General features: G+C 42.1%; 2 protein-coding genes across 4 annotated transcripts in view; both read right to left on the bottom strand.

Annotated features, from left to right (window-relative positions):
• Positions 1-15,923, bottom strand: part of LOC308392795 (uncharacterized protein) — a 67,022-nt gene extending 51,099 nt beyond the window's left edge. For 2 of the 3 annotated variants that reach the window (XM_080876045.1, XM_080876044.1), the window contains exon 1: positions 15,671-15,923. The gene's annotated coding sequence lies outside the window, so the exon portion shown is untranslated. The remainder of the gene's footprint in view (positions 1-15,670) is intronic. The other variant, XM_080876043.1, reaches the window with a different exon arrangement.
• Positions 15,924-17,460: 1,537 nt separating this feature from the next.
• LOC308407628 (uncharacterized protein) lies at positions 17,461-26,710 on the bottom strand (the record flags this gene model as incomplete). Its single annotated transcript, XM_080899418.1, has 5 exons — positions 17,461-18,142; positions 18,545-18,608; positions 18,777-18,825; positions 26,334-26,559; positions 26,700-26,710. The coding sequence occupies 5 exons, from the start codon at positions 26,708-26,710 to the stop codon at positions 18,031-18,033; spliced, it is 462 nt and encodes a 153-aa protein (XP_080755544.1). The 3' UTR covers positions 17,461-18,030.
• Positions 26,711-27,702: the final 992 nt, after the last annotated feature.

The following is a 27,702-nucleotide window of genomic DNA, read 5'->3' as shown; positions in this document are numbered from 1 at the left end:
TCTGGGGCATCTTTACACAGCCTGCACCTGGGGTCTTGCCTGGTGTGATAGACCCCAGCCTCTATGGATCTTGTGCTCAGAGCTTGTTCTTGTGCTGCCATGATTAGTGCTTCTGTGCTGTCTTTCAGTCCAGCTTTGTCCAGCCACTGGTAGGATTTCTGGATATCAGCCACCTCCTCTATCTGCCGGTGGTACATACCGTGCAGGGGCCTGTCCTTCCATGATGGTTCCTCGTCTCCCTCCTCTTTCTTGGGTTTCTGCTGCCTGAGGTATTCACTGAGCACTCGGTCAGTTGGGGCCATCTTCCCAATGTATTCTTGGATGTTCGTCGTCTCATCCTGGACTGTGGTGCTGACACTCACCAGTCCCCGGCCCCCTTCCTTCCGCTTAGCGTACAGCCTCAGGGTGCTGGATTTGGGGTGAAACCCTCCATGCATGGTAAGGAGCTTTCTTGTCTTTATGTCAGTGGCTTCTATCTCCTCCTTTGGCCAGCCTATTACCCCAGCAGGGTACCTGATCACGGGCAGGGCGTACGTGTTGATGGCCCGGATCTTGTTCTTACCATTCAGCTGACTCCTCAGGACTTGCCTGACCCTCTGCAGGTACTTGGTGGTTGCAGCTTTTCTAGCGGCCTCTTCATGGTTCCCATTCGCCTGCGGGATCCCCAGGTACTTGTAACTGTCCTCTATGTCTGCAATGTTGCCTTCTGGTAGTTCAATCCCCTCAGTTCTGACTACCTTCCCTCTCTTTGTTACCATCCGACTACACTTCTCCAGTCCGAACGACATTCCAATGTCATTGCTGTATAGCCTGGTAGTGTGGATCAATGAATCGATGTCTCGTTCACTCTTGGCATACAGCTTGATGTCATCCATGTACAGGAGGTGGCTGACAACTGCTCCGTTCCGTAGTCGGTATCCGTAGCCAGTCTTGTTAATGATCTCACTGAGGGGGTTCAGGCCTATGCAGAACAGCAGTGGGGACAGAGCATCTCCTTGGTAGATCCCGCACTTGATGGTAACTTGTGCTATGGGCTTGGAGTTGGCCTCTAGTGTTGTACGCCACATCCCCATTGAGTTCCTGATGAAGGCTCTTAGGGTCCCATTGATCTTGTACAATTCTAGGCATTCCAGTATCCAGCTGTGGGGCATTGAGTCATAGGCCTTCTTGTAATCAATCCAGGCAGTGCACAGGTTGGTCAGTCTGGTCTTGCAGTCTCGGCTGATTGTTCTGTCTACCAGTAGCTGGTGTTTTGCGCCTCTGGTATTCTTGCCAATTCCTTTCTGTGTCCCGCTCATGTATTGACCCATGTGCCTGTTCATCTTAGCCGATATGATGCCTGACAGGAGCTTCCATGTAGTACTGAGGCAGGTTATTGGTCGGTAGTTGGAGGGGACCGGTCCCTTCTTGGGGTCCTTGGGGATCAGGACCGTCCGGCCTTCAGTTAGCCATTCCGGGTGTCTCTCGTTAACTAGCAGCTGGTTCATTTGTGCTGCCAGACGCTCGTGGAGTGCAGTCAGCTTCTTCAGCCAGTAGGCGTGAACCATGTCGGGCCCTGGTGCTGTCCAACTCTTCATACTGGAGACCCTTTCTTGGATATCTGCCACTGTGATGGTTACTGGACCCTGTTCAGGGAGGTCGCTGTGGTCTGCCCTCAGATCCTCTAGCCACTGAGCATTGCCGTTATGGGTTGCATCCTTCTCCCATATGCTCTTCCAGTATTGCTCCGTCTCCAGCCTTGGTGGTGCTGTTCTCTTATTGTTCCCTTGCCACTGAGAGTACACCTTTGCTGGTTCTGTGGAGAACAGCTGGTTTATTCTCCTGCCTTCTATCTCTCTGGTGTACTTCCTCAAGCGGCTGGCCAAGGCTGTGAGTCTTTGCTTGGCAGTTTCTAAGGCCTCAGGTATGGACAGCTTGCTGTATTTCTTAGGCACCTTATTTGTCGCACCTTTCTGCAACTCCGTTAGTTGGCTAACCTCCCTCCGTGCTACTTTGATCTTGCCCTCTAGCCTCCTTCTCCATGGAGGGTACTGCCCCTTGTCGCTGTTCAACTTGTAGCCAAGCATCTCACTGATCACTGTTGCCGTATTGTAGATGAGCTTGTTAGTGTCGGTAATCGTGGTTGTAGGTATTGCCCGTAGTGCTGCATTAACATCATCTAGCAGACCTTCTGAGGGTACTTCACGTAATCTTGGTAACCGGCTACGGGGGATCCAGGTTTCAAGCTTGGCCATGATCCTATTTTTCAGGTCAGTTCCTCTCGCACTCAACGATCCTTCTCCTATCGCACTTGGGGCTATGTACCCAATCTCGGGTGATGATATCTTCCCCCTGACCTGGCGTCCTGACTCCTCCTTGCCGTAGCATTTGTGTTGTACCTCGTCAATCTCTAGCTGTGAGGGCAGTCCCTTCTTTCGAATGTTGGAACACTGAGCTACTAGTTGTTTCGCCGTCATTGTGGATGTTGGGTATCGAAGAATCCATAGGTCCCTCATCCTATTCATGTAGCCCCTTCCGCCAGGGTTACTTGCGTAGTAGCATTCCAACAATGCCCTGTTTTCGTCTCTTGCCCACCGATGCCTTCTTGTTCCAGTAGCATGCATACATACATGCATACATACATACGTACGTACGTACGTACGTACGTATGTATATATGTGTATATATGTGTATATATATATATATATATATATATGTGTATATATATGTGTGTATGTATGTATATATATATATATACACATACATATATATATATATATATATATATATATATATATATATACACAAAAAAATCCATGAATTCACATGGTAGGATTTGTAAAGAATTTATCCGTAAATCAGGGTGGCAAATAAGTATTTGGTCAATAACAAAAATACAACTCAGTACTTTGTAACATAACCTTTGTTGGCAATAACAGAGGTCAAACGTTTACTATAGGTCTTTACCAGGTTTGCACACACAGTAGCTGGTATTTTGGCCCATTCCTCCATGCAGATCTTCTCGAGAGCAGTGATGTTTTGGGGCTGTTGCCAAGCAACACAGACTTTCAACTCCCGCCACAGATTTTCTATGGGGTTGAGGTCTGGAGACTGGCTAGGCCACTCCAGGACTTTCAAATGCTTCTTACAGAGCCACTCCTTTGTTGCCCGGGCGGTGTGTTTTGGATCATTGTCATGTTGGAAGACCCAGCCTCGTTTCATCTTCAAAGTTCTCACTGATGGAAGGAGGTTTTGGCTCAAAATCTCACGATACATGGCCCCATTCATTCTGTCCTTAACACGGATCAGTCGTCCTGTCCCCTTGGCAGAAAAACAGCCCCATAGCATGATGTTTCCACCCCCATGCTTCACAGTAGGTATGGTGTTCTTGGGATGCAACTCGGTATTCTTCGTCCTCCAAACACGACGAGTTGAGTTTATACCAAAAAGTTCTACTTTGGTTTCATCTGACCACATGACATTCTCCCAATCCTCTGCTGTATCATCCATGTGCTCTCTGGCAAACTTCAGACGGGCCTGGACATGCACTGGCTTCAGCAGCGGAACACGTCTGGCACTGCGGGATTTGATTCCCTGCCGTTTTAGTGTGTTACTGATGGTGACCTTTGTTACTTTGGTCCCAGCTCTCTGCAGGTCATTCACCAGGTCCCCCGTGTGGTTCTGGGATCTTTGCTCACCGTTCTCATGATCATTTTGACCCCACGGGATGAGATCTTGCGTGGAGCCCCAGATCGTGGGAGATTATCAGTGGTCTTGTATGTCTTCCATTTTCTGATGATTGCTCCCACAGTTGATTTTTTCACACCAAGCTGCTTGCCTATTGTAGATTCACTCTTCCCAGTCTGGTGCAGGTCTACAATCCTGTTCCTGGTGTCCTTCGAGAGCTCTTTGGTCTTGGCCATGGCGGAGTTTGGAGTCTGACTGTTTGAGGCTGTGGACAGGTGTCTTTTATACAGATGATGAGTTCGAACAGGTGCCATTCATACAGGTAACGAGTGGGGGACAGAAAAGCGTCTTACAGAAGACGTTACAGGTCTGTGGGAGCCAGAGATTTTCCATGTTTGAGGTGACCAAATACTTATTTGCCACCCTGATTTACGAATAAATTCTTTACAAATCCTACCATGTGAATTCATGGATTTTTTTTTCACATTCTGTCTCTCACAGTTGAAGTGTACCTCTGGTGCAAATTACTGACCTCTGTCATCATTTTAAGTGGGGGAACTTGCACAATCGGTGGCTGACTAAATACTTTTTTGCCCCACTGTATATTCTACAGTTAATGTTAGCTATGTTATATTGCTGCCTCTGCTTGGTGGTGTTGAGCCAAACGGACTTTAACGTTTGTTTGAACGAGCTGACGGTTCACTCGTTAAGCTGAAAGAAAGATGCTTTAATCACAGGAGTCACACATGTGTCCACTGTACCATCTGGGAACTCTTCTTGTTTCGTAATAACACAAACACTAAATCCTCCTTCTCTGGTGCTGTTTTGTAGCAGTGTATACACCTGAGACTGTCACCTGTCTGTCTGTCCTGCACTCTCTCTCTCTGTTTCTTTCTCTCCGATTGTGGAATAAAAGTATGAACATGTATTTATAAGTTACACTTGTGTTTGAATCCTGCAGCTTATCACACATTTGATTTCCATGCGTGACAACTGCAAGTGTCCAGAGTGAGGACAGACTGAGGGACCCACTGCTGCACATCATGTGTGAGGCTTTGCACCCCTGATGATCCACCAGGACAAACTCAGCAGTGTGTGAGGAAGAGGAGGAGGAAGAGCCAGCAGCAGCTGACAGATGGAGAGAATAGACAGACTGTTCCCTGTTTGTGAAGGATTGCTAGGAAAGTTTAACATAACTGTCTGTCCTAAATCAGTCTTATTAGGTAATGTTCAAATAATGTTATCATCCCAGTGTTTTCAGTGTGGGAGAAAGTACTCAGGGCCTTCAAGTTACACACTATGAAAGGCAGCAACAAGTTTAATATTCAGAAACCTAAAGTATGTATCAGCAGCAGAATGGAGCTAAAAATAAATGTTTGTTTCAGTTCTATGAAGCTTTGAGTATTTTGGATTAGTAGCACTGCTGTGTTTGTTGCATCATATTGCTGTAATTGTTTATATGCTTTATATATTCTGAGCTAAGTTGATCTATAGTGTTACATCATATTCTATAAGGATGTTATGTGTTTGTTTACTTTCTGCCCAGTTTGACCCATTTAGCAGAAGTCAGCCTGTTTAAGGCTCTGATATCTGTTCTGTATGACTTGCGGTGTGTTCACACCGAACGCGATGGACGCGAATAGAGCGTCAGGTTTACATGTAAAGTCAATGGAAAGGTGCGATGACACGCGATTGCGGGTCCCGCGAAAATGCCAAAACGCGTGAAACTCGCGTCAGTGTAGCGCGTCTGGCGCGTTTGACACGCGAATAAAACCACGCGCGTGAGTTTTTGTGTTGCATTTTGTGCATACGCGCGTTTGCAAGTGTTTTCCAAGAGAGATTACAAACTGAGTAGGGAAGGTCTGAAGGACTGGAAAAATGCAAGCCACTTGCTCAAGGTCCATGAGTAGGGATGGGTACCGGTGTCCGGTACGGTAGTAACTAGAGATGGACCGATCCGATATTACGTATCGGTATCGGTCCGATACTGACCTAAATTACTGGATCGGATATCGGAGAAAAATAAAAAATGTAATCCGATCCATTAAATATCACGAAAGCACCTCACAAAACTTGCAACACGCCGTAACTCACCTCAGAACGTTAGCACGGCGGAGCAGTGTGGTCACGTGATAGAGCGGCTGTGGCATGCGGGACCTGTCGGTGGTCTGGATAGCATGTGGAGCTTCGCTAGCAACCCGGCATTTCATCTCCGACAAAGTTATCCCGAGAGAAGTAAAGCAAGTGTGTAAGTCCATCTCTGAATGTTTGTAAAGCATTCCTGCGTTAATCTTAACGAGCGACTGCCTCTCGCTCTCCGGCTGCTACTTCAATCGTGAAACTGCTTAAATGATCAGCTGATCGGCTTTTCTGTCGCGAGTTCGTCTTTGTTTTTGGCCCACTTTGCACCAGAAAGAGGAAACCAGCGGCTGAACAACAGCAGCACGTTTAAGCTTGATAAGCTGTTGTTAGAATTTATTTAATATTACTTTCTACACCAGGATCTTTTTCTACGTAGCTGACGCTGGTAACTGTGCAGGGGCGGATCTAGCAAAGTTTAGCCAGGGGGGCCGATAGGGCATTAACTGGGAAAAGGTAAATGGTAAATGGCCTGTATTTATATAGCGCTTTACTAGTCCCTAAGGACCCCAAAGCGCTTTACATATCCAGTCATCCACCCATTCACACACATTCACACACTGGTGATGGCAAGCTACATTGTAGCCACAGCCACCCTGGGGCGCACTGACAGAGGCGAGGCTGCCGGACACTGGCGCCACCGGGCCCTCTGACCACCACCAGTAGGCAACGGGTGAAGTGTCTTGCCCAAGGACACAACAACCAAGACTGTCCAAGCCGGGGCTCGAACCGGCAACCTTCCGATTACAAGGCGAACTCCCAACTCTTGAGCCACGATCGCCCCGTGGGGGCACAAAGACATACTTTTCTTTCTTATTCTCATTTAAAATGTCTAGCTTTTAATAAATAATTATCTGACACACAAAGTTTTAATTTGATGTAAAATGAATAGAAGTCAATTACTGTATATAGTGACTATTAAGTCTAATATATATACCCTAGTAAGCTATAGTACTTTTTCCTTTGGGAAGGTACCATCTGTGCAGTCTGCAATTTTGTTGAAGAAAGATGTTGAATCTATTTAATATTTCTTGAAAAATAATTGATTTCTGTGCATTTTTTTTCACACTGCATCAAATTAAGGTTGATTACGTCGATTAAGCATCATGAGGTGGCGCGTGAGGGGTGGTTCCCTATTTTTTATTTATTTATTTTTGTTGTTGCTGGGAGTTGGAACCCTATTAGTTAGGTTGCTTAATATTTACGCTAAGTACTCTTTAAAATACCAGAATAGGGAGGATGGTGTAGGTCTAAGTTTATTAGATTGATCAGTATTGCTGAACTATGAAATATTTTTTTTGTATACAGGTATAACAGAATAGCTTTAGTGTAGTTGTTGTTTTAAACTTGAGTATGAACTTGCAGACTTGCAAAATGCAGCAAGATATTTTAAAAAACAGTTTTGTTGATTAAAAAACACTATATCGGATTCATATCGGTATCGGCAGATATCCAAATTTATGATATCGGTATCGGTATCGGACATAAAAAAGTGGTATCGTGCCATCTCTAGTTAAGAGACGTGGTTGCGAAGCGGATTTCAAACTCCAGGCTGTCAGTCACGCAGTACAAGTTGGGAACAGAGCAGCTGTGAAATCTGTCTTTGTTATTGTGCTCAGCGTCTTTTAGTTTACATTTTGACTGCACAATTGTGAGCTTTTTGTTATGCACAAAAACAACATTGTTTTCTTTTATTTATGGAGCATTATTATTTAATAAATGCTCATAATTTAGTTTTGAGTAAATTTTATGTACATCTGCTCTATGTTAATAAAAGTGCCTGTGTGACATCTGGGACACAGCTTTGACTAAGAACTCTCTTTTTGTTCTTACTTTATGGCTTTAAAAAAATATATCGAGATATATATCTTATATCGCCATCCAGCTAAAAAATATCGAGATATGAATTTTGGGTCATATCGCCCAGCCCTACTACAAACTTTACCCGAGTCATTAGCACATGATTCTCCTTATGGGGACCTGATATGTTTAATATGCTGCTGAGAGTATAGCCCAGAAGAAGCGTATAGTATAGCTTTTATTTTGGAAAGAGACATTTCTCTGTAATAAACTCTCTTTTCCAAAGATGAGTGATTTCTCGATCAGATAGATTTATTTTTTTATTACTTTGTTGTTTCGGCAACATTAAATTTAAAAACTGTACTTTTGAGTTAAAATATATATTTATAATTTTAATAAATGACAAATTAAAAAGGCATGAACATTTTTTTCTATCGAAAAAATATCGAACCGAATTGTGAATTTTGTGTATCGTTGCACCCCTAAAATATATATTTTTTTCTTTTTTTGAAGCTTTGTAAAAGCCCGAAAGACGCAGAGATACGTAGTAGAATTAAAGAGCGTAATAACTGACTGAAACGGAAGACGGCAGCACTGCATGTACATGCATGTACAAGCCGCTGATAAACACCAGGCCGAGAGGCCGGGGGCACCCCACCTCCGAAGTGGCCCGAGCGAGCCCCAATAAGCGGCCGCCAAGGAGTGAGCCGGTGTGTACCCGGACGCCCACCCCCAGACACAAAGAACCACCAACGCACCGACACCTGAGGGAGTCCGCCACCGGCAGGGGAAGTTGTGGTGGGTGGAGATAGGCCTCCAAACCTTGGAGGGCCTGAGATGTCCCCAGAGAGGTGGCGACTGATACCCAACCTGACATATAGACACAGACATACAGGCACACACAGACACAAACATCCATTCCCACCTTCATGCTCTCATATGCACTTACTCCACACTCAACCGACGTGGAGACAGACATAAAGAGACGCTGTACACACGATCACACTCCCCAAGCGTACTCTACGAACCGGGTCTAGGTACCCTTGCCCCTGGAGGGGGGGATTGCACCCAGACCCAGGTGGTGTTACCCTTTTCCCTGCGGTGGGGAGAGGCAGACCGCCCCGACTCCGCAGCAGCAGGGAGGCCCCACACCCCAGACCGCAGTCGGACGGCCAACTCCTCCTAGCCCCCCCGCTCTAGCAGGCCGCAGAGAACGGGGGTGAGAGAAGACTCCAAACCTCCCTCCACCCGCTCATTGTAGTGTTGATGCATGTGTGTTCTAAGGTGCAATTAAAACCCAGGAGGGCATGGAGCTATTTGTTACAACATTACACCCCCCCCCCCCCCCCCGCCCCCTCCCCGCACGGTGCGCCCCCTCCCTTCCCGTATCATGGTTCCTTTTGGACGTCACCACATCAAAAAATCAACACAAGATGTCAAAAAGGCCAAAACTGTCAGGTGCCCAGGGAAGAAAAAAAAAGAGAAAAGAAGAGGAGGAGAAACAAGAAAAAGACAGAGGTAGGTAACGTTAGCCTACATGAAATTATTTGTCTGAATGTGATAGTAACCTAAGTTTTTAGCATTAAGCTAATGTTACATGATTCGCTAATTGCTAATCAATAAATAGCTAGTTAACTGTTTTAACGTCAGTTAATATTGTGGAGGGGGCTAAATTGTTATGGAAAATAATAATGTAACGTTAAGTAATTACAGTACTCCCACCTTTCCCACCATTCCTCATTTGTATTCATCTTTTAAGCAGGTGTTTTTTTGTTTACATTGTTATTGCCTTCTGGTTAGCTAACGTTTACCCTGCAGGTAATAGTCACTTTTCCACCCCTGTATATATTATAGTTGTAAGTCTAGTTGTTAAAGTGCACATCATTAATGTTAATTAAGCAATATCACATGAGAGGGAATGCTGTTTTTTAATATGAGCACTGCTGTGATTCGGTCAAAGATAATCATAACATAACATTCTCATATGATATTATACTGTTACTTTGCATTCTGCTATTCAGCATTTTACTGTAATGATGGCAATAAATTGAATCTAATCTAATTTGCATATCAGTTAACATCATACATATATCTCTTTGGTTTTTCATTTATATTATATCATTTCATTTTATTCCTGGAATCATATGTTTTTATTATTAGACTTTAATACTCAGTGGTGTCACATACTCCTCTCTTCAGATGCACTGTTGAAGTTTCTAAATCCCACCCCTGGGCCATCTACCACATCTACCGCTGCTGCCTCCACTTCAGCAGCACAACCCACCAGTGATGCAGCATCAGCAGCACAACCCAGCCATGATGCAGCAGCATCAAGCGGTCTTCCTGTTGCCTCCACCTCAGCAGCACAACCCACCAGTTTTGCAGCATCAGCAGCACAACCCAGCCATGATGCAGCAGCATCAAGCGGTGTTCCTGTTGCCTCCACCTCAGCAGCACAACCCAGCAGTGATGCAGCAGCATCAAGCGGTCTTCCTGCTGCACCAATAGACCCTGCTGACTGGCCTTCTGCTTTAACTGAAAAGGTACGAACAGAGTTAGTTCACAGAGGTCCATTTGTAATTGATAGTGACTTCACATTCCCGAAACAGAAAGACGGGCGAAGGTGTCAGCATGATTATTTTAACAGACTCTTAATCAATGGGGAAAAGGTGAGAAGAACCTGGCTTATGTATTCGAAAAAAGAGGATAGCTTGCACTGCTTCTGCTGCAAAATGTTTTCCAAGAGAGATTACAAACTGAGTAGGGAAGGTCTGAAGGACTGGAAAAATGCAAGCCACTTGCTCAAGGTCCATGAGTAGGGATGGGTACCGGTGTCCGGTACGGTAGTAACTAGAGATGGACCGATCCGATATTACGTATCAGTATCGGTCCGATACTGACCTAAATTACTGGATCGGATATCGGAGAAAAATAAAAAATGTAATCCGATCCATTAAATATCACGAAAGCACCTCACAAAACTTGCAACACGCCGTAACTCACCTCAGAACGTTAGCACGGCGGAGCAGTGTGGTCACGTGATAGAGCGGCTGTGGCATGCGGGACCTGTCGGTGGTCTGGATAGCATGTGGAGCTTCGCTAGCAACCCGGCATTTCATCTCCGACAAAGTTATCCCGAGAGAAGTAAAGCAAGTGTGTAAGTCCATCTCTGAATGTTTGTAAAGCATTCCTGCGTTAATCTTAACGAGCGACTGCCTCTCGCTCTCCGGCTGCTACTTCAATCGTGAAACTGCTTAAATGATCAGCTGATCGGCTTTTCTGTCGCGAGTTCGTCTTTGTTTTTGGCCCACTTTGCACCAGAAAGAGGAAACCAGCGGCTGAACAACAGCAGCACGTTTAAGCTTGATAAGCTGTTGTTAGAATTTATTTAATATTACTTTCTACACCAGGATCTTTTTCTACGTAGCTGACGCTGGTAACTGTGCAGGGGCGGATCTAGCAAAGTTTAGCCAGGGGGGCCGATAGGGCATGAACAGGGAAAAGGTAAATGGTAAATGGCCTGTATTTATATAGCGCTTTACTAGTCCCTAAGGACCCCAAAGCGCTTTACATATCCAGTCATCCACCCATTCACACACATTCACACACTGGTGATGGCAAGCTACATTGTAGCCACAGCCACCCTGGGGCGCACTGACAGAGGCGAGGCTGCCGGACACTGGCGCCACCGGGCCCTCTGACCACCACCAGTAGGCAACGGGTGAAGTGTCTTGCCCAAGGACACAACAACCAAGACTGTCCAAGCCGGGGCTCGAACCGGCAACCTTGCGATTACAAGGCGAACTCCCAACTCTTGAGCCACGATCGCCGGTAACTGGTAACTGTGCAGGGGCGGATCTAGCAAAGTTTAGCCAGGGGGGCCGATAGGGCATGAACAGGGAAAAGGGGGCACAAAGACATACTTTTCTTTCTTATTCTCATTTAAAATGTCGAGCTTTTAATAAATAATTATCTGACACCCAAAGTTTTAATTTGATGTAAAATGAATAGAAGTCAATTACTGTATATAGTGACTATTAAGTCTAATATATATACCCTAGTAAGCTATAGTACTTTTTACTTTGGGAAGGTACCATCTGTGCAGTCTGCAATTTTGTTGAAGAAAGATGTTGAATCTATTTAATATTTCTTGAAAAATAATTGATTTCTGTGCATTTTTTTCACACTTCATCAAATTAAGGTTGATTACGTCGATTAAGCATCATAAGGTGGAGTGTGAGGGGTGGTTCCCTATTTTTTATTTATTTATTTTTGTTGTTGCTGGGAGTTGGAACCCTATTAGTAGGGTTCTCTAGTAGTAACCAGACCGAAAAGCAGCGCACATTTCGGTGCTTTTTTTTCCTGAGCTGTGATACACTTTAGATTCTAGCCAATCATTTTACGTTTCCGAGGATAGTAGGCGGGGCCAGGTATGTACGTTCAGTTAGAGCAGAGCTACAGATTAAAAATGCCCAAGACAAAGCGGTCAAAAGTCTGGCTGTACTTCACAGCAAAATATGCAAACTCAGCAGCCTGCAACAAGTGCTTTAAGCTGATACTGTGATACTGTCAAAGGAGGTAAACAAATCCGATGAAACACCTGGCGATGCATAGCGGGTTTTTTTAAAGCCGAGAAATGCGCCGTACTTGATAGCTTGCTGCGAGACCTCACACCGTGCACATCTACTACGGGTGGGTTGCCAGTTATCGGACCCGGAGCAATATCCCCCAAAAACCCGAAGAGGACAGTCCTGGCCCCTAGCCCTGCCAGTGTAGCAGAAATGATGACGGCAGCAGCAGCCGTTCTTCTCTGCGTGAGTAGTTTAATGTTGTTCGTGTGTAATTTACTTTGAGTAGGCTAACCACGTTATTACATTAATGCATGTAAGGTGAACTAGCAAACATCATCATAGCTACATGCGGCTGTCCTCTTGTTTGATGGCAGATACTCCCTTCACCCTTGCCAAAAAGGCTAAAATGACCAAAGAAAAAGTGGAAAACAGCTAAACATGAGAGGTTTTTGGACAAAGTTTGTGTTTTTTCCATTGTTTAAGCACTGCTTCCAGCCAAGAGTGATACCATATATGCCCCATAGCTGCAGAAAAGGCTAACATTGTTATCTTTTTACAAAAAACAGCTGAACATGAGAGGTTTTTGGACCAATTTTGTGTTCTCCATTCTTTAAGCACCGGTTTGAGCACCATTTAAGCACCGGCACCGTTTCAAAAGTACCGGTTTGGCACCGGTATCGGATAAAACCTAAACGATACCCATCCCTATCCATGAGGATAGCCAGGAGCATAATGCTCACATGGCAACATGGAAGGACTTGGAGGTCTGTTTTGCGAAAGGACTCACAATAGATAAACAAGAGATGGCACTTGCTGAGGCTGAGAGAAAAAGGTGGCGTGAAGTTCTACATCGTTTGGTGGCAATAATTCAGTCCTTAGCTGAAAGAAACATGGCTTTCAGGGGGTCCACAGACACATTAAATAAACCAGACAATGGCAATTTTCTGAAAGAAGTGGAGCTTATGGCCAAATTTGATCCAGTGATGAAGCAGCATGTCAGTAGAGTAGAAAGTGGAGCTGGCAGTCACATACATTATCTGGGAAAAACAATCCAAAATGAACTGATTGACACCATCAGTTCAAGAATAATAAAACGCATTGTGGAAGATATCAAAACATCAAAGTATTTCTCCATCATTTTAGATTGCACACCTGATCCGAGTCATAAGGAACAGCTCTCTGTCATAGTCAGGATAGTGTCACAAGAAGGCATACCACAAGTTAAAGAGCATTTCCTGGGCTTTCTTGTTGCAGAGGAATCAACAGGAGATCATTTGTCAACTCTCATGCTAAAACGGATAGAGGAGCTTAACATTCCTTTTGAAGACTGCAGAGGACAGTCCTATGACAATGGGGCCAACATGAAGGGAAAAAATAAAGGTGTTCAGGCAAGGTTGCTTCAGCTAAACTCAAGAGCTTTTTTGGTCCCATGTGGTGCCCACACTTTAAATCTGGTAGTAGCTGATGCTGCAAAAAGCTCACCAGATGCCCTTGGCTACTTTGGGCATTTAGCAAAATTATTCAAGCTCTTCTCAGCCTCCACCCATAGGTGGGGTGTTCTCTTGAAACATGTGAAAACCACCTTGAAATCATGGGCTGAGACCAGATGGGAAAGCAGGATAAAAAGCATTGAGGAAGTCAGATATCAGGCTCGGCAAGTCAGAGAGGCTCTTCTGGAGGTGAGGGAAACAGCTACAGACCCTGTGGTCAGAGTTGAAGCCCAGTCTTTGGCTGAGGAGATTGGATCCTATCGTTTTTGCATTTGTACAGCCATCTGGTATGACATTCTCAGCAAGATCCAGTATGTGAGTAAACTCATGCAGTCGCCCTCCATGCAGCTAGATGTGGCTGTCGACTTGCTGAAGAAAACCAAAGATTCCCTCACCAGCTACAGAAACACTGGATTTTCTGATGCACAGACAACGGCAAAGGAGATGTGTGAAGAAATGAATGTGGAGGCTGAACTCAAACAAAAGCGATTGAGAACCACCAAAAGGCACTTCGGTTATGAGTCTCCAGATGAGCCCATACAAGATGCACTTAAAAAAATGGAAACCACATTTTTTAATGTGGTAGTGGATACAGCCATCTCTTCACTTGATGAGAGATTTCAGAACCTTGGAGAGGTGAATGACAAGTTTGGAGTACTCCTCAATTTCCACAACTTACAAAAAGAAGAGCTGCTACAGCAGTGCCAAACACTGAGTACTACTCTGACCCATGACAGCCAGCCGGACATTAATGGCACAGAACTTGCAATGGAAATGCAGAATTTCCCACCATTGCCATCAAAGAACATGACAAACATGGAACTCTTGACCTTCCTGCATGAGAAGAAGCTGGCAGAAATTTACCCCAACATGTGGGTTGCTCTGAGAATCTTTGCCACTCTTCCTGTTACAGTGGCTGCTGCTGAAAGAAGCTTCTCTAAGCTCAAACTCATTAAAACCTACCTGAGATATACTATGATGCAAGAATGTCTCAGTGGACTTTCCATCATAAGCATAAATCATGTGGTCTCAAATCAGTTGTCATATGATGATGTTGTAGATGACTTTGCTGCAAGAAAGACTAGGAGAGTAAGGCTGTAGCAGGTCATGTGAGGTTGATGAGGGGGTGGTGTACAGTAATTTGTAAGTCATTCTAGTTAATGCAGTATTAAAAAGCACAACTAGAGAACTCTGTAGGATCCCCTTTTTTGTAATATAGTTGTTAAAGTCATACTGGTTTATTTAATATCTTGTTTTGTGCAGTGCCTTATTTATATTGTATTTTTGATTTATTTTATCCAACTTGTTGACACGTTTTATTGTGTTTATGTATGTAAAATTTATTGTATTTCATATATTCATTTTTTGTATTCATTTATTTATTCATATATTTTTTATCTTGTTAATTATTCTGATTGTGAATTTGCTTTCTTTAAGTAAAAAAAAAAAGGTCAAAGACAAAGCTATTCGGTTTCTTGTGAGTACATACACTATACTGCCGATGTAGGGGGGCGCCACCTAAAATCTTGCCTAGGGCGCCAGATTGGTTAGGGCCGGGCCTGCACTAGGGCAAACTATGGCATGCAGGCTTTCACATTTCACACCATTCGAAGACAAATATAACGTCGCAGAACACTCCAGCTCACATGTTAGTCTGCTCCAAGCATTCCCACAAAGGTCAGTGTTTTGTAGTAGTTAATATGTCATTTTTCATAACATAATTGTCCACTAAAGGCTGATTGCCCTCCCCCAGGCTTGTACCCGTGGCTTCATGGCCTGGGGTGGGGGTTGGTTGTTCTCCTCCCCTGCACTCCATCCTTTTGTTCATATTCCAAGATTATTTTGCTATATGTATTCTTACCTCCTAGCAACCGCCATATTATAATATTGCAAGCAATCACAAACTCTACAGTCTCCCTGACGTCAATGTATAGTAAGCAATCTATTATTCTCACCAGAGAAAAACATAAACTAAAACCACATCAAAGTTAGCTCCGTGCTTACCTTTAGATGAGCCCACAAACAAGAGAACTCTGTGATTAAGCTAGAAGCCTTTCCAAACACAGTTAACAGATCCAGCTACAATCCAAGAGACAGCGGTGCAGATATCGATTGAAAAGTAGGTAGTTGTATATGATCCTGTAGGTTTACTACTTTACTCCCGTTTCACGAAAAAGCAGCTCTCTCTGCTCGAGTCCTCTCCAGCGCATACACTTTGCTCCGCCCCCTTTACCCAGATCTGCAGCGATTTGTTGCTGTGCGGTCACGTGACTCAGCTGCACAACGTAATCACGTGGTGTGTAATTTCAAAATTAGCGCGCTTCGGGATTGACGGCAGGCCGCAATGCATTGTGGGTAGTGATGTGCGATACTGCATATTTTGGTATCGATCTTCTGCTTTTCTTTTCATTCCAATTAAAATTATTACACTCTTGGAAATGATAATAATAATATTTCCACTGTGGGATTTCTATGCATCAGAAGTAACACTTCTACATGCTGTTAATAAATATCACTGTACCTGTCTGTGTAGGTTCTCAGTCATCCAGGTCATCGTAGTCAAAGGAGCTTGCAAAGAAAACCGTCTGGACTTCTTTAAGTTACTTGAAGACGTTTCACCTCTCATCCGAGAAGCTTCTTCAGTTCTAAGGTCAAATGGTGGAGAGTCCCAGATATAAACCTAGTGGGAGTTTCCCCCCACAGAGGGACAAAAGGACCCCCTGATGATCCTCTAATCGCCTGAGCCAAGGTGTGAAACTGGGTGTGGGTCCCAACCAGTCAGAGTTTCGGGTGAGTTCATTGTGAAACCTGGCCCCACCTTATCATGCGAATTCCTGAGATCAGATGGCCCAGGATGTGAGTGGGCGTTAAGGCGTCTGGGAAGGGATCTCAAAACTGGATTATAGATGGCAGAGAGTTGGTGTCGTAAACCCCCGCCTCTGTTCAAAGATGGTCGCTCACAGTGGACATAGATGGCTTCTTTCACTCCTCTTTCAAACCATCTGTCCTCTCTGTCCAAAATGTGAACATTGGCATCTTCGAGGATGGACAGAGATGGACATTTTGGACAGAGAGGACAGAGAGGACAGATGGTTTTGCATGTTTCCCTACTGTAGGGGTCTCTGCAAGCATACAGAGGGGGTACTCTGAGAGGGTCCAAGATGACAACTTTGGAATTCTACTAGAAACAGTCGATCATATTTGTTGTCAAAGCTGAATTCAGGTTAAACTACGCTAAATTAGCGTTTTTAGCTAACAGCTACAATAAGCATAAAAGTTACCTTACGGCTATCATTAGTTAACATGACGCTTGTTCTTATACATGTAATACATTTATTACCAACTTGAGAGTTCATCCGCTGGTCATTCGACATGACAAATGACTTCTGAAGTCTTAACTCAGCTCAAGACGCTGTAGATTCCCGTCGGTAACACTTTCGGTCCGCTAGTAAAACGTAGTTCTATTAATCTGCGCTTGAACCGGAACCGGATGTAAGTTCCAAAAAACTGAATTTTGGAACTGAAATTGAATTGTATAACTGAAACTGAAATTATTCGAGAGCTGAATTTTTAAAGGATAAAATGCAGTTTCAAAGCAAATCAATTCATTTTCAAAATATAAAATTCAATTTCAATTTAGTGATGATCATTTTCAAACCATAAATTCAATTTCAAATTAGACTAATTCAAATTCAGTTTTCAAAAGCATTTATTCAAGTTACAATTCAGATTCAATCTGAGCAATTCAAATTCAAATTTAACTTATTCAAATTCAGTTTCTGATGGCACAGATTTCTGCCCATACAACTTGTTCATTGCAAGTCTGCAGTATTAAGAATAACTTGATATTTCTGACTGTACAATACTAATTGTTTACCTACTAACAAACATTTCAAGTTCAACAAATGAAAAAACAATTTGTGGTAACCTGAATATGATTAAAAATAATTAACAACACTTTGTAGTGATGTTAAAATCAGCCCAACTTTTATTTTCAAATGCAAAAAAGTATAACAGCCAACATACTGGACACTGTTCTCTTGAACAACAAACAATTATATTGCCATCACTGTTATAATCTTACAATGAAACAAAGTCTCAGATTTAATTATTAAGAAAATAAGTTTAGACCTACCACAAGTTTGTTTTGTACATACATTACTTATATAATCAAAATAAAATATTTATTTTTCTGTCACAAGTGCAGTCTCTAATTTAAACAACACATTTGTTTTCCATTCCAACACAGGAGCTGGAATGTTGTATTATTTTAAGGATGGCTTGTTTCCAGTCCAGGCATTACTGCCTGAATGACTATCATGGATCGAGGTGATCCAAATGTAGGAGAAAGTCTTTAACTTCCCTTAAGTACAGTGGCAGTGGATGTGGGTTGGAGATGCAATGAGCTTGAACCTGCAGGCGACCATCTTCACTGACCACACCATCTGTGATGGAGGACTCATCTCTCCTGGTGTCCTGCAAGCAAACAATCATATTTTTTGGAACATGAACTTAATTGCTTTCTTAAAAGATTTTTTTTACCCTGCATTTGGTATAGAACAGACTCAAACTTAGACAATCTCAGGCTCCCTCCCCACCGGGGAGGTGACATTCAATGTCCCACTTGTCAGTCTGGATAGCCGTGACCACCACCCAACATACAATAATGTCATGAAAGCATCATTTTAAAAAGGGTTATGCAAACATGGCTAATAACTTTTATTCTAATGATGTGCAAAATGATTTGGGCACAAAACAAAGTTTGCTGTTAGAAAACCTGCAGACTTCACTAAATACAGTGTAGACCCTCTAAACTAAGTTTGGGGGATGTGATCTTTCAAGAAATGCAGACCAAACTGTTGTTGTTTGTTTACTTACACAGTATGTCTTGTAGAATTAACTGGAGTCAACAGCAACAGCATAGTGCAGTCATATCTCAAGTCTAATAACAGAAGACAGGAAAAGATTAGTGAAGAAACAACTTCCTCAAACCAAAGCACAAATAAAACAATAAGTAAAACAGGCTGATCTAAAGTATGATTAAAGTTCAGCCTGATTACTATAAATGTCAATGACAATTGCTAATATATTGGAAAACCAAAACACTTACCACTGAGTTGATGTCTTTCTGTCCAACAGCAGGAGTGCTGGTCCCGAGCCTCAAAGACAGTAAGAAGCAAGCAGAGGGAGAAAGAACAGAACATTTTTTAGAACCTGATTTGATCCTTAATGGCTGTGCAGTCATAATAACTTACAAGACAGAAGGTCAATGTAGACCACATACAACCAAATTAAACTAACACATATAGTATTAAAAACACCATCTACTACTGTGTCTGAATGTGTGGTATTGGCACTGTCAGTTTAGGCCTAAAAATGTATGTGTTTTAAAAAAAGACCACCTAATTTAAATATAATCATTACATGCTTGTTAAAAGTTAACTTCCAATATATAAAGTTTCTAATAAGCAAAATGACCAGATCTAACATATGGCAGGGTTTATATGTAACATAATGTTTCTTACGATTCAACTCTGGAATTTAACTTAATTCTTTAGGAGGGCAAGCTATGTTACTTTATTCTCAAGTATAAAGCCAATCTAGACTTTATCCATTTAACAGGCCACTAATCTGGATTATAGCTTTCACAACAAAACCTGTTTTTAAACACATTTTTTTAAACAAAATAAATACTATTGTTATTATTATTATTTAAAATGTAATTAAACAGAAAAGTGGTTAAATACAAAAGCAGTTTGCTTATGTTGTTAAAGAAAGGCTAGATTTGACATTAATAGATGCCACAGATGTTCAAAAGCTGCCTCAAAGCATTAAAAAAAATAGATGTCTCCAAAAACGTCGGAGCATTTTTGCAAATATGTGATGTTTTGATAAATTAAGTACATATTTGAGCATTACACAGCTACATCCTCGCCTGAAAATATCTTAAAAGTTTATTTTGTGACCCAGAAAAAGTAATATTTAAAAGTTTTTTAGCCGCGCTCCTCTGCCATTGTCGCGTTTACAAGCACACACAAGTACACACAGGCTCCGACAACTGCGGCCGACAAATGCGATCCTCCTTTTCCCCAGATGACCCTTTCTGGGTACAAATACAGGCCATTTACTTTTTACCAAGCATTAAACATTAAGTCTCTCTCTTCTAAATGATTTAATAATGATCAACATATTTATTCTGCCTTACAGAAACAGCATTGCACATGTTGAAGGCTCTCGCTACTTGATAAAAGTCTGTTCATTTCCTTTGTATCCAGCCTCTGTATTGATCTTCCAGTTCAGCCTGTTTTCCATGTACTACATGTACCAGGTACTTGTACTTCTCCCCAGCTGATGATTGTTTCCAGATCACATCACAAAATCATCCACCAGCGCTTCACACTCCTCCTCCTGCCATCACTAATACATCCAGGTGTCTTGACTCAGACTTGTACTGAATGTCTGAGTGTATAAAGTCCAGGACAGAACTGTCCACCTGTGGAGCTCCTGCTGCACATCACTAAATCAGAAAGAGAGCTCGGCCCAGTCTCACATACTGTGGTCAGTCTGTCAGGCAGTCAGTGATCCATGAGGTGGTGTTTACTGACATTACTGTAGTTTTTTCTCACTAGCAGCAGCTGAATCATTTTTCAATGCACTTGAGAAATCAAAGAAGGTGATCATTAACCCTGCAGGAAGTAGATGATTTCATCATCCAAGTTCAACAACTACAATCCATCACAATAACTGATCTCTCAAAGCAGACATGGCTCTCTTATACCTAAATACTAGGGGTGCAACGATATTCGTATCGATATTGAACCGTTCGATACAGTGCTTTCGGTTCGGTACGCATATGTATCGAACAATACAACATTTGTAATTTATTTTATCAACTTTCCTTCTGACGATGCTGTCTGTGTTGAGCGCTCAGTGAATCTGCGTTCGACTACTCCGCCTAGGCTGCACTGTCGAGCGCAGATCCACTGAGCGCTCAACACAGACAGCATTGTCAGAAGGAAGAGCGCAGGGCAAGCTAGCGAGACAGAAGTTAAGCTCTCCTTGCAACATGGACCTCCCCCACCCTCATTCAGATCTGGCGTTTGGAATTATTTTGGTTTTCATGTGACGTATGACCCTGAAGGTAGGCGCGTCATGGACTAAAGTAAAACAGTATGTTGGATGTGCCACGCAATGCTCAATTACATGGGTGGGAGCTAGTGTGTTAGCCGTCTAGCCCCATGCACGGGCGATCAGGGGTAGCTCGTTAACGGAGATTTGCCGTGTTGTGGCGTTAACGTCATTTCAACGAGATTAACCTGAAAGCACTAGTGGGAACACAACGAATATGACTGCACATTTACGCCGACATCATCCTAGTGCAAAGACAATTGGAAGCAGACAAAAACAAGCAAGCATGCTACTAACTTTAGCCGAGTCATTTAGACAGCCGTTAGCACATGATTCTCCTTATGGGGACCTGATATGTTTAATATGCTGCTGAGAATATAGCCCAGAAGAAGCGTATAGTATAGCTTTTATTTTGGAAAGAGACATTTCTCTGTAATAAACTCTCTTTTCCAAAGATGAGTGATTCCTCAATCAGATACAGGGCTCGCAATATCGCTAGCCCGACGTCCTGGGGCTAGCGATTTTTCCAGTCAGGCTACCAAAATCTATCTCTGCCCTGCCCGTCGGGCTATTGTAGGAAGGAAAAATATATGTCAATGCTTTTGCATTCTTTCGGAAATGTAGCTGGGTAATTATGTCATTGGCATCGGTGAGCCACTGTCAATATGTGACATATTGAAATCGCGTTTGAATTTGCGCTTGTTTTTTGCTTTCAGTTTGCAATCGCACGAACTGTGTATAGAGAGCGACAGCACTGATCTGTGAGTGATGATAATTTGTGCACCAATTCCTCTGACATCGTCTTATCAATCGTTAGCTTACTATGCAAACATGACAAGTGAAATCTCCCGCAGCTTAAACATGTGAGAGGTTGATCGCGCAGAGAATCGCTGAGCTTATGTGAGTCCGTGTGTAAAAGCAGCAGGATATATATTTTAGTTCTGCTGAGCCAAATAAGACAGGTCAGGGTGAAGAAGTGACAGCCAAAGAAAAGCTTACCACAAAACGGAGAAGTTATGACAAATCAGACTATAAGGCAAAAAGAAAGTGCAGCTTTATGGTTTCATGGACAAAATAATTTCTGTGGCTGCGATATGATGAGCTAAATAACCAGGGCTGCACATAAGTGGTCCGCAGGTGCGCATTCGCTGTCAAAATAAAAAACACGCACAAGGGTTAGGGTTAAATTTAAAAACTGTACTTTTGAGTTAAAATATATATTTATAATTTTAATAAATGACAAATTAAAAAGGCATGAACATTTTTTTGTATCGAAAAAATATCGAACCGTGACACCAAAGTATCGAACCGAACCGAACCGTGAATTTTGTGTATCGTTGCACCCCTACTAAATACAGGTGAAGGATTAAACTGCTCACCCTACTGTCTAAAACAGGTATGAACAACAGGACTGCAACAGCTTAGGTTTTTCCTCATTTATCTGTTCATTGCCCTTTTCTTCTTCTTCTTCGTCTTGAAGCATGTTTGAGTCTCTAAAATGCATCAGGAAAGGGGAGATCTGGAGGATCTACTATATCCTGAGCAAAGTGTTTTTACTAATGATGTATAAAAGAAGAGGGGCAGCACGGTGGCACGGTGGTTAGCACTGTTGCCGCACAGCAAGAAGGTCCTGAGTTCAATTCCACCATCAGGCCGGGGTCTTTCTGTGTGGAGTTTGCATGTTCTCCCCGTGTTTGCGTGGGTTCTCTCCGGGTACTCCGGCTTCCTCCCACCATCCAAAGACATGCAGCTTGTGGGGATAGGTTAATTGGATAATCCAAATTGCCACTAGGTGTGAATGAATGTGAGTGTGAATGGTTGTCTGTCCTTGTGTGTTAGCCCTGCGACAGACTGGCGAACTGTCCAGGGTGTACCCCGCCTCTCGCCCTATGACAGCTGGGATAGGCTCCAGCGCCCCCCGCGACCCTGAAAAGGATAAGCGGAAGCGAATGGATGGATGTATAAAAGAGACATAACAAACAGGGAGTGGAAACAGGACTTTGTAAATATGTAGGAGTGTGCTGCAACAAAACAATGGACAGCAGCATCTGTGCCAAACATAATTTTTAACTGACTTTGCTTCAATGGCTCAGAAGCATGAATATATGTTGTCTTAGCTCCTTTCTCTTCATGTCTTCTTCACCTTGTCTGCTCACCTGTCATGTGTGAGGGACTGAGCTGCAATTTGATGATTGGGGAAATAAGAGCAAAGGAATCAAGGATGTAGAAACCAAAAAAAATGAAAAAGAGGGGAAAAAATTTGTTTATGTGTTATCTTAACTGTTAAATTGCATTCAGTATTTCCTGGATGAGAGAATTATTCTGTCTCTGGCACAGACTTAAAAGTCTCACTTATCACACGGACCCAACCAAATACTTTAGTAGTAGTCTGCTGTAACGAAACAATGGATGTGCTATATTTAACTGGCATTGCTTTAAAACGACTAAAGCAAGGATGTCTGATATTGTTAAAAGCCTCTTAGCTCCGCTCTACATGTTTTTCTCGCTTCACTTGCTCACTTCTCTGGTGGGAGGAGCTAAGATACACTGATAGGTTCAAGGAAATGAGAGCAAAGAAATCAAGGATGCATGAACTGAAAAATAAGAGAAGGAAGAATTTGTTCATTTGTTGGTTCGGCTGTTTCTTCGCTGTTGGCATTTCCTGGATGTCAGAGTTTGTCTGTGTCAACTACTTGACACGTGAAGACTGAAAGCACACGCATAAAGACCTTAAAGAATTAGAGAAGGAGGATATGTTCAGTGAATGTTATCAGCAGATTTAAGGTAGGGCTTTACTCTATTTGTAGCCATTGTGTAATAGAACGCACACTTGTGTAGCTGCCCAGCAGAAATCATTGCACTGTTAGTTACTTCATCCAGCTCACTCACCAACACCTGTGACGCCGAACTGGTAAATGGAACGTTTCTTATTTATGTTACACTTTTCTACTCTAACTGAGCAATCTAAGTGCTTTTTATTATAAGCTACAGTCAGGTAGAGCAGAGGGTCCCTAAATATTCATATTTTTAGGAATCAAATCTAATAATAATAATAATAATAATAATAATAATAACTGTCAGAGTGGAATAAACTCTTCTGTTTCTCAGACATCCCTGGACAGCAAAGAACCTTTTCCTTTTTTGATCTTTTTGTTTCCAGTCTTTAAGTTTTTAAGAACTTTTCATGTGAGACTGCGAAGACTGTACACCCACAGCTGCAAAGTCTTAAATCTTAAAAATAAAATAAAATAATTAGTAAAATTACATTCAGAAAATGGCAGAAACATTACCCCAGCAGTGTAATGAGTCATGATGGGTAATGAGTAAGTCAGTGAGTTAAATAGCAAAGCATCACACAGTTGCTGCAGACTTTTACAGACACTCTTCTTTTGAGATCTGGTGGCTGTGGAGGCCATTTAAGTTCAGTGAACTCCTTTTAATGTTCATTATACCAGTTTGAGATGATTTAAACTTTGGGACATGGAACTTTATCCTGCTAGAAACATCTGTCTGAAGGTGGGTGCACTGTGTTCATAAAGGGGTGGAGATGGTCAGCAGCAACACTCAGACAGGCAACGGCATTTAAATAACTGCTCAGATGGTCCTCAGTGATATAAAGTACATCAGCAACAGCAGCATGAACTGTTGATACAAGGCAGGATGGATCCAGGCTTCCATGTCATTTTGTGCTAAGTTCTGACCCTAACATCTAAATGTCACAGCAGAAATCACACAGCAGTTCATGAAATATTCAGACCAGCCTGTCTGGCACCAAAAACCAAAATCACTTTAATTACTTTTCTTCCCCATCAGCCGGTCATCTTGAATAAAATTCAATGTGGAGCTACTCTTTATCATAATCCTGTCATAAAATAATAACAATAATGTTATAAAAACAATAAAAGTATTCAATATAAGAGAGATGAAAGCTATAAATATTTTTTCTTTAATAAAAGTGTGTTTGTCATATATCGTATATATGTATATATATGATTAAAGCACTTGTTGCAGGCTGCTGAGTTTGCATATTTTGCTGTGAAGTACAGCCAGACTTTTGACCGCTTCGCCTTGGGCATTTTTAATCTGTAGCTCTGCTCTAAAAGAACGTACGTACCTGGCCCCGCCTACTACGCTTGCAAATGTAAAATGATTGGCTGGAATCCAAAGTGTGTGACATCTCAGGAATAAAAACCCACTTTTATTCCTTGGCTTTTAACCTCAGTGAGACTTAGTTTCTTTTTTAATGCAGTAGTTATTTAATTAATGATTTCACTCTTCTTTTATTTGTTTTTTATTTATATCTCATGTAATTTTATTTTACAGTTCCAATGTACAGCACTTTGTGTCAGCTGTGGTTGTTTTAAAGTGCTTTATAAATAAAGTTGATGATGATGATGATGATGATAAAAAGCACCGAAATAAAGCACTGAAATGTGCGCTGCTTTTCGGTCTGGTTACTACCGTTTATGTCAGAACCGGTGCCATGATACCGGTACCCATCCCTACAGTGAGGTGACAAAATGAATTAATTAAATATGCCATTAATTATTGAATTAAATGTTTCATTTTTTAATTAAATGTCCATTCACTTCACTAGTGTTTGTAGTTGTTGTTGAGAAATGCCCACTGAAAGAATGGCCACCAGGGCAAGTGCCTGTAATCAGATTACAGTAACACGTTACTTGTAACGCATTACTGCCCATCTCTGTTGAGAACAAATAATGTAAAAGAATAATAGTGTTCAAATTGTTCGTTAAAACTCTGCATATCTCAGAAAAACGAAAAAAAAAAAAAAAAACCAACAGCTTTCTTTACAATGCAGCCATTACAGTCTTCTTTGATTGGTCGCTGCAGGATTGCCATTCTCCTCATGTTTAGTTTTTTCCTATCAGTGTTTTAATTCCTTGAAATAAATTTTTCAAAGTCACTTTTTGCTTTCATTAGCTTGTTTTTAGTGTCTCACTTTTGGATCTTCTGAACTCACTCTGATTAAAGTTGTCATTGTACTAATGTTATTCATGTGCAGCTGACTTCACAGCTGTGTGTATTATTTTTTTGCAACTTTTTGTAATATCTAAATGTTTAACCTGTTCAATAACATTATTACTATTCAATGATTATTAAATATGATTATCACTTGGCTACGTGAACGTACAAAAATCTGTTAAATCTCAGTGACACAAGCATGTCTTCATGCGCACACACACAGTTTCTACTCCCATTCATTCAGGTTTATATTCACGCCTTTTACAGGAAGAATGGACAGCCATCACTTTAAGGAGAGAGAGAGAGAGAGAGAGAGAGAGAGAGAGAGAGAGAGAGAGAGAGAGAGAGAGAGTCAGTTTTTATAGAAATGCATAGATGTGTGTTGTACTTCCACTTGGCTTATTACTTTCTAATGCAGGGAAAAGACATTGGCAAAGAAACACCTACTACATAAATAGTTTGATTTGAAGTTGCTCTTTTGAGTCCTCTCTATTGACTCTGACATCCTGCTATTAACAGTTTCATAGTATTGCTTTTTTTGCTTTAAACAAACCTCACAGGGTGGTAGAATATGTCTGCGGTGCAGAGGTCCGTGGATTGCCTCTCCGTTGTCTTTGTTGGCAGCAATGAAGGCAGTGAAAGAACTGCTCACTCCTGATTGCACACTGAGCTGCACCACCTTCTCCTTCACTCCTCCATCTTGCTGTCCTCTGAGCTCTCTCTCCTTCATCTCCAGGGAACGAATCAGAGTGCGAGCACCCAACCTGTGGACTGTTAATCTGCAGACAAGGAAGAAAACATTTACAGTTCTAATGTTTCCTATTTTTGCTACATTAGTACATCACTGACTTTTCTGTTTTTCACTCCACTCTATGCTTTTCAGACGTGGAGGCTAATCCACCACTTGGTTAAGACTCACAATGATAACATGATTGAAGATAGCGGTCTACAGAGGATTAAAATCAAAATCAAATGTGAAAACTTGCTTCAGAGTTGAAATATGCCATTAACTCTGTTATCAAAGTTAGAGTTTTAACAATATAAATGATGCAGGTATAACAAACCTTACTTGATATTACTGACACGCACCTGAACTAGTTTGTCCTCTCTTCAGTTGCACTCAGTTAATTCAACTCAAAAATGTCTAATTCCAGCCATTTCCACTTCCTACTGGTGTCCTCAGGGACCGCTGCCATTTCTTATCTGGCTACTTCCAATTGGTCATCTCTCCTACACATTTAATATCAATTTTCTCTGTTATGTTAATGACACCAAACTCTACCCGTCCTTAATGTGAAATGTTTATGTGGGGAAATAAACAAGTCAGCGGAGGTAGATGATGGTTTTACCATTGTTGTTTCTAATGAACAGACACATGAAAACAACCGCCTGCCCATCCCAAGTATAGTTATTTTAATTACAAGATAAAGTAAGAACCATCAGAAGATAAGACAAACACTACACATGTTTTGGCACCTCGTCAGCAGTTTCTTCCTCCCCTTGAAAGTTGGCACCAGTACACATCCTCATTCCTAAGGCGTTCTCTCACTGCCCAAGTTAGAGTAAAACAACCTGCTTAAAAAGTCCACCGCCCTCTCTCCTACACACCTCCATACCTCCACAGGTATGTCGTTTGGACCAAGCACTTCTCCACTCTTCATAGTTGCCCTTTTATCATCTTTACTAATTCTCTGCACATTCTGATTTCCTTTTACGGCCAAGGGGATGAGCCGTGTGGAGAAAATTAATCAGGATCTACGCGCAGGCACTCACTGAGATGAAAGTGGTTTATTGTAAAGTAAAGCACAAGGTGAAAAATGGCAAAACAGAACTAAAGATAATCTAAGCTGGGAAAAATTAAACTACTAAACAGTAGTGATGGGTCCAGCAACACTGACGCACCGGCGCATGTATCAAGCTCA

This window comes from Rhamphochromis sp. 'chilingali', assembly GCF_963969265.1.
Source record: "Rhamphochromis sp. 'chilingali' genome assembly, chromosome: 1".
Lineage (NCBI taxonomy): Eukaryota > Metazoa > Chordata > Actinopteri > Cichliformes > Cichlidae > Rhamphochromis > Rhamphochromis sp. 'chilingali'.
Note: the sequence above shows the minus strand (reverse complement) of the source record. Positions and strands in the feature narration are given on the sequence as shown.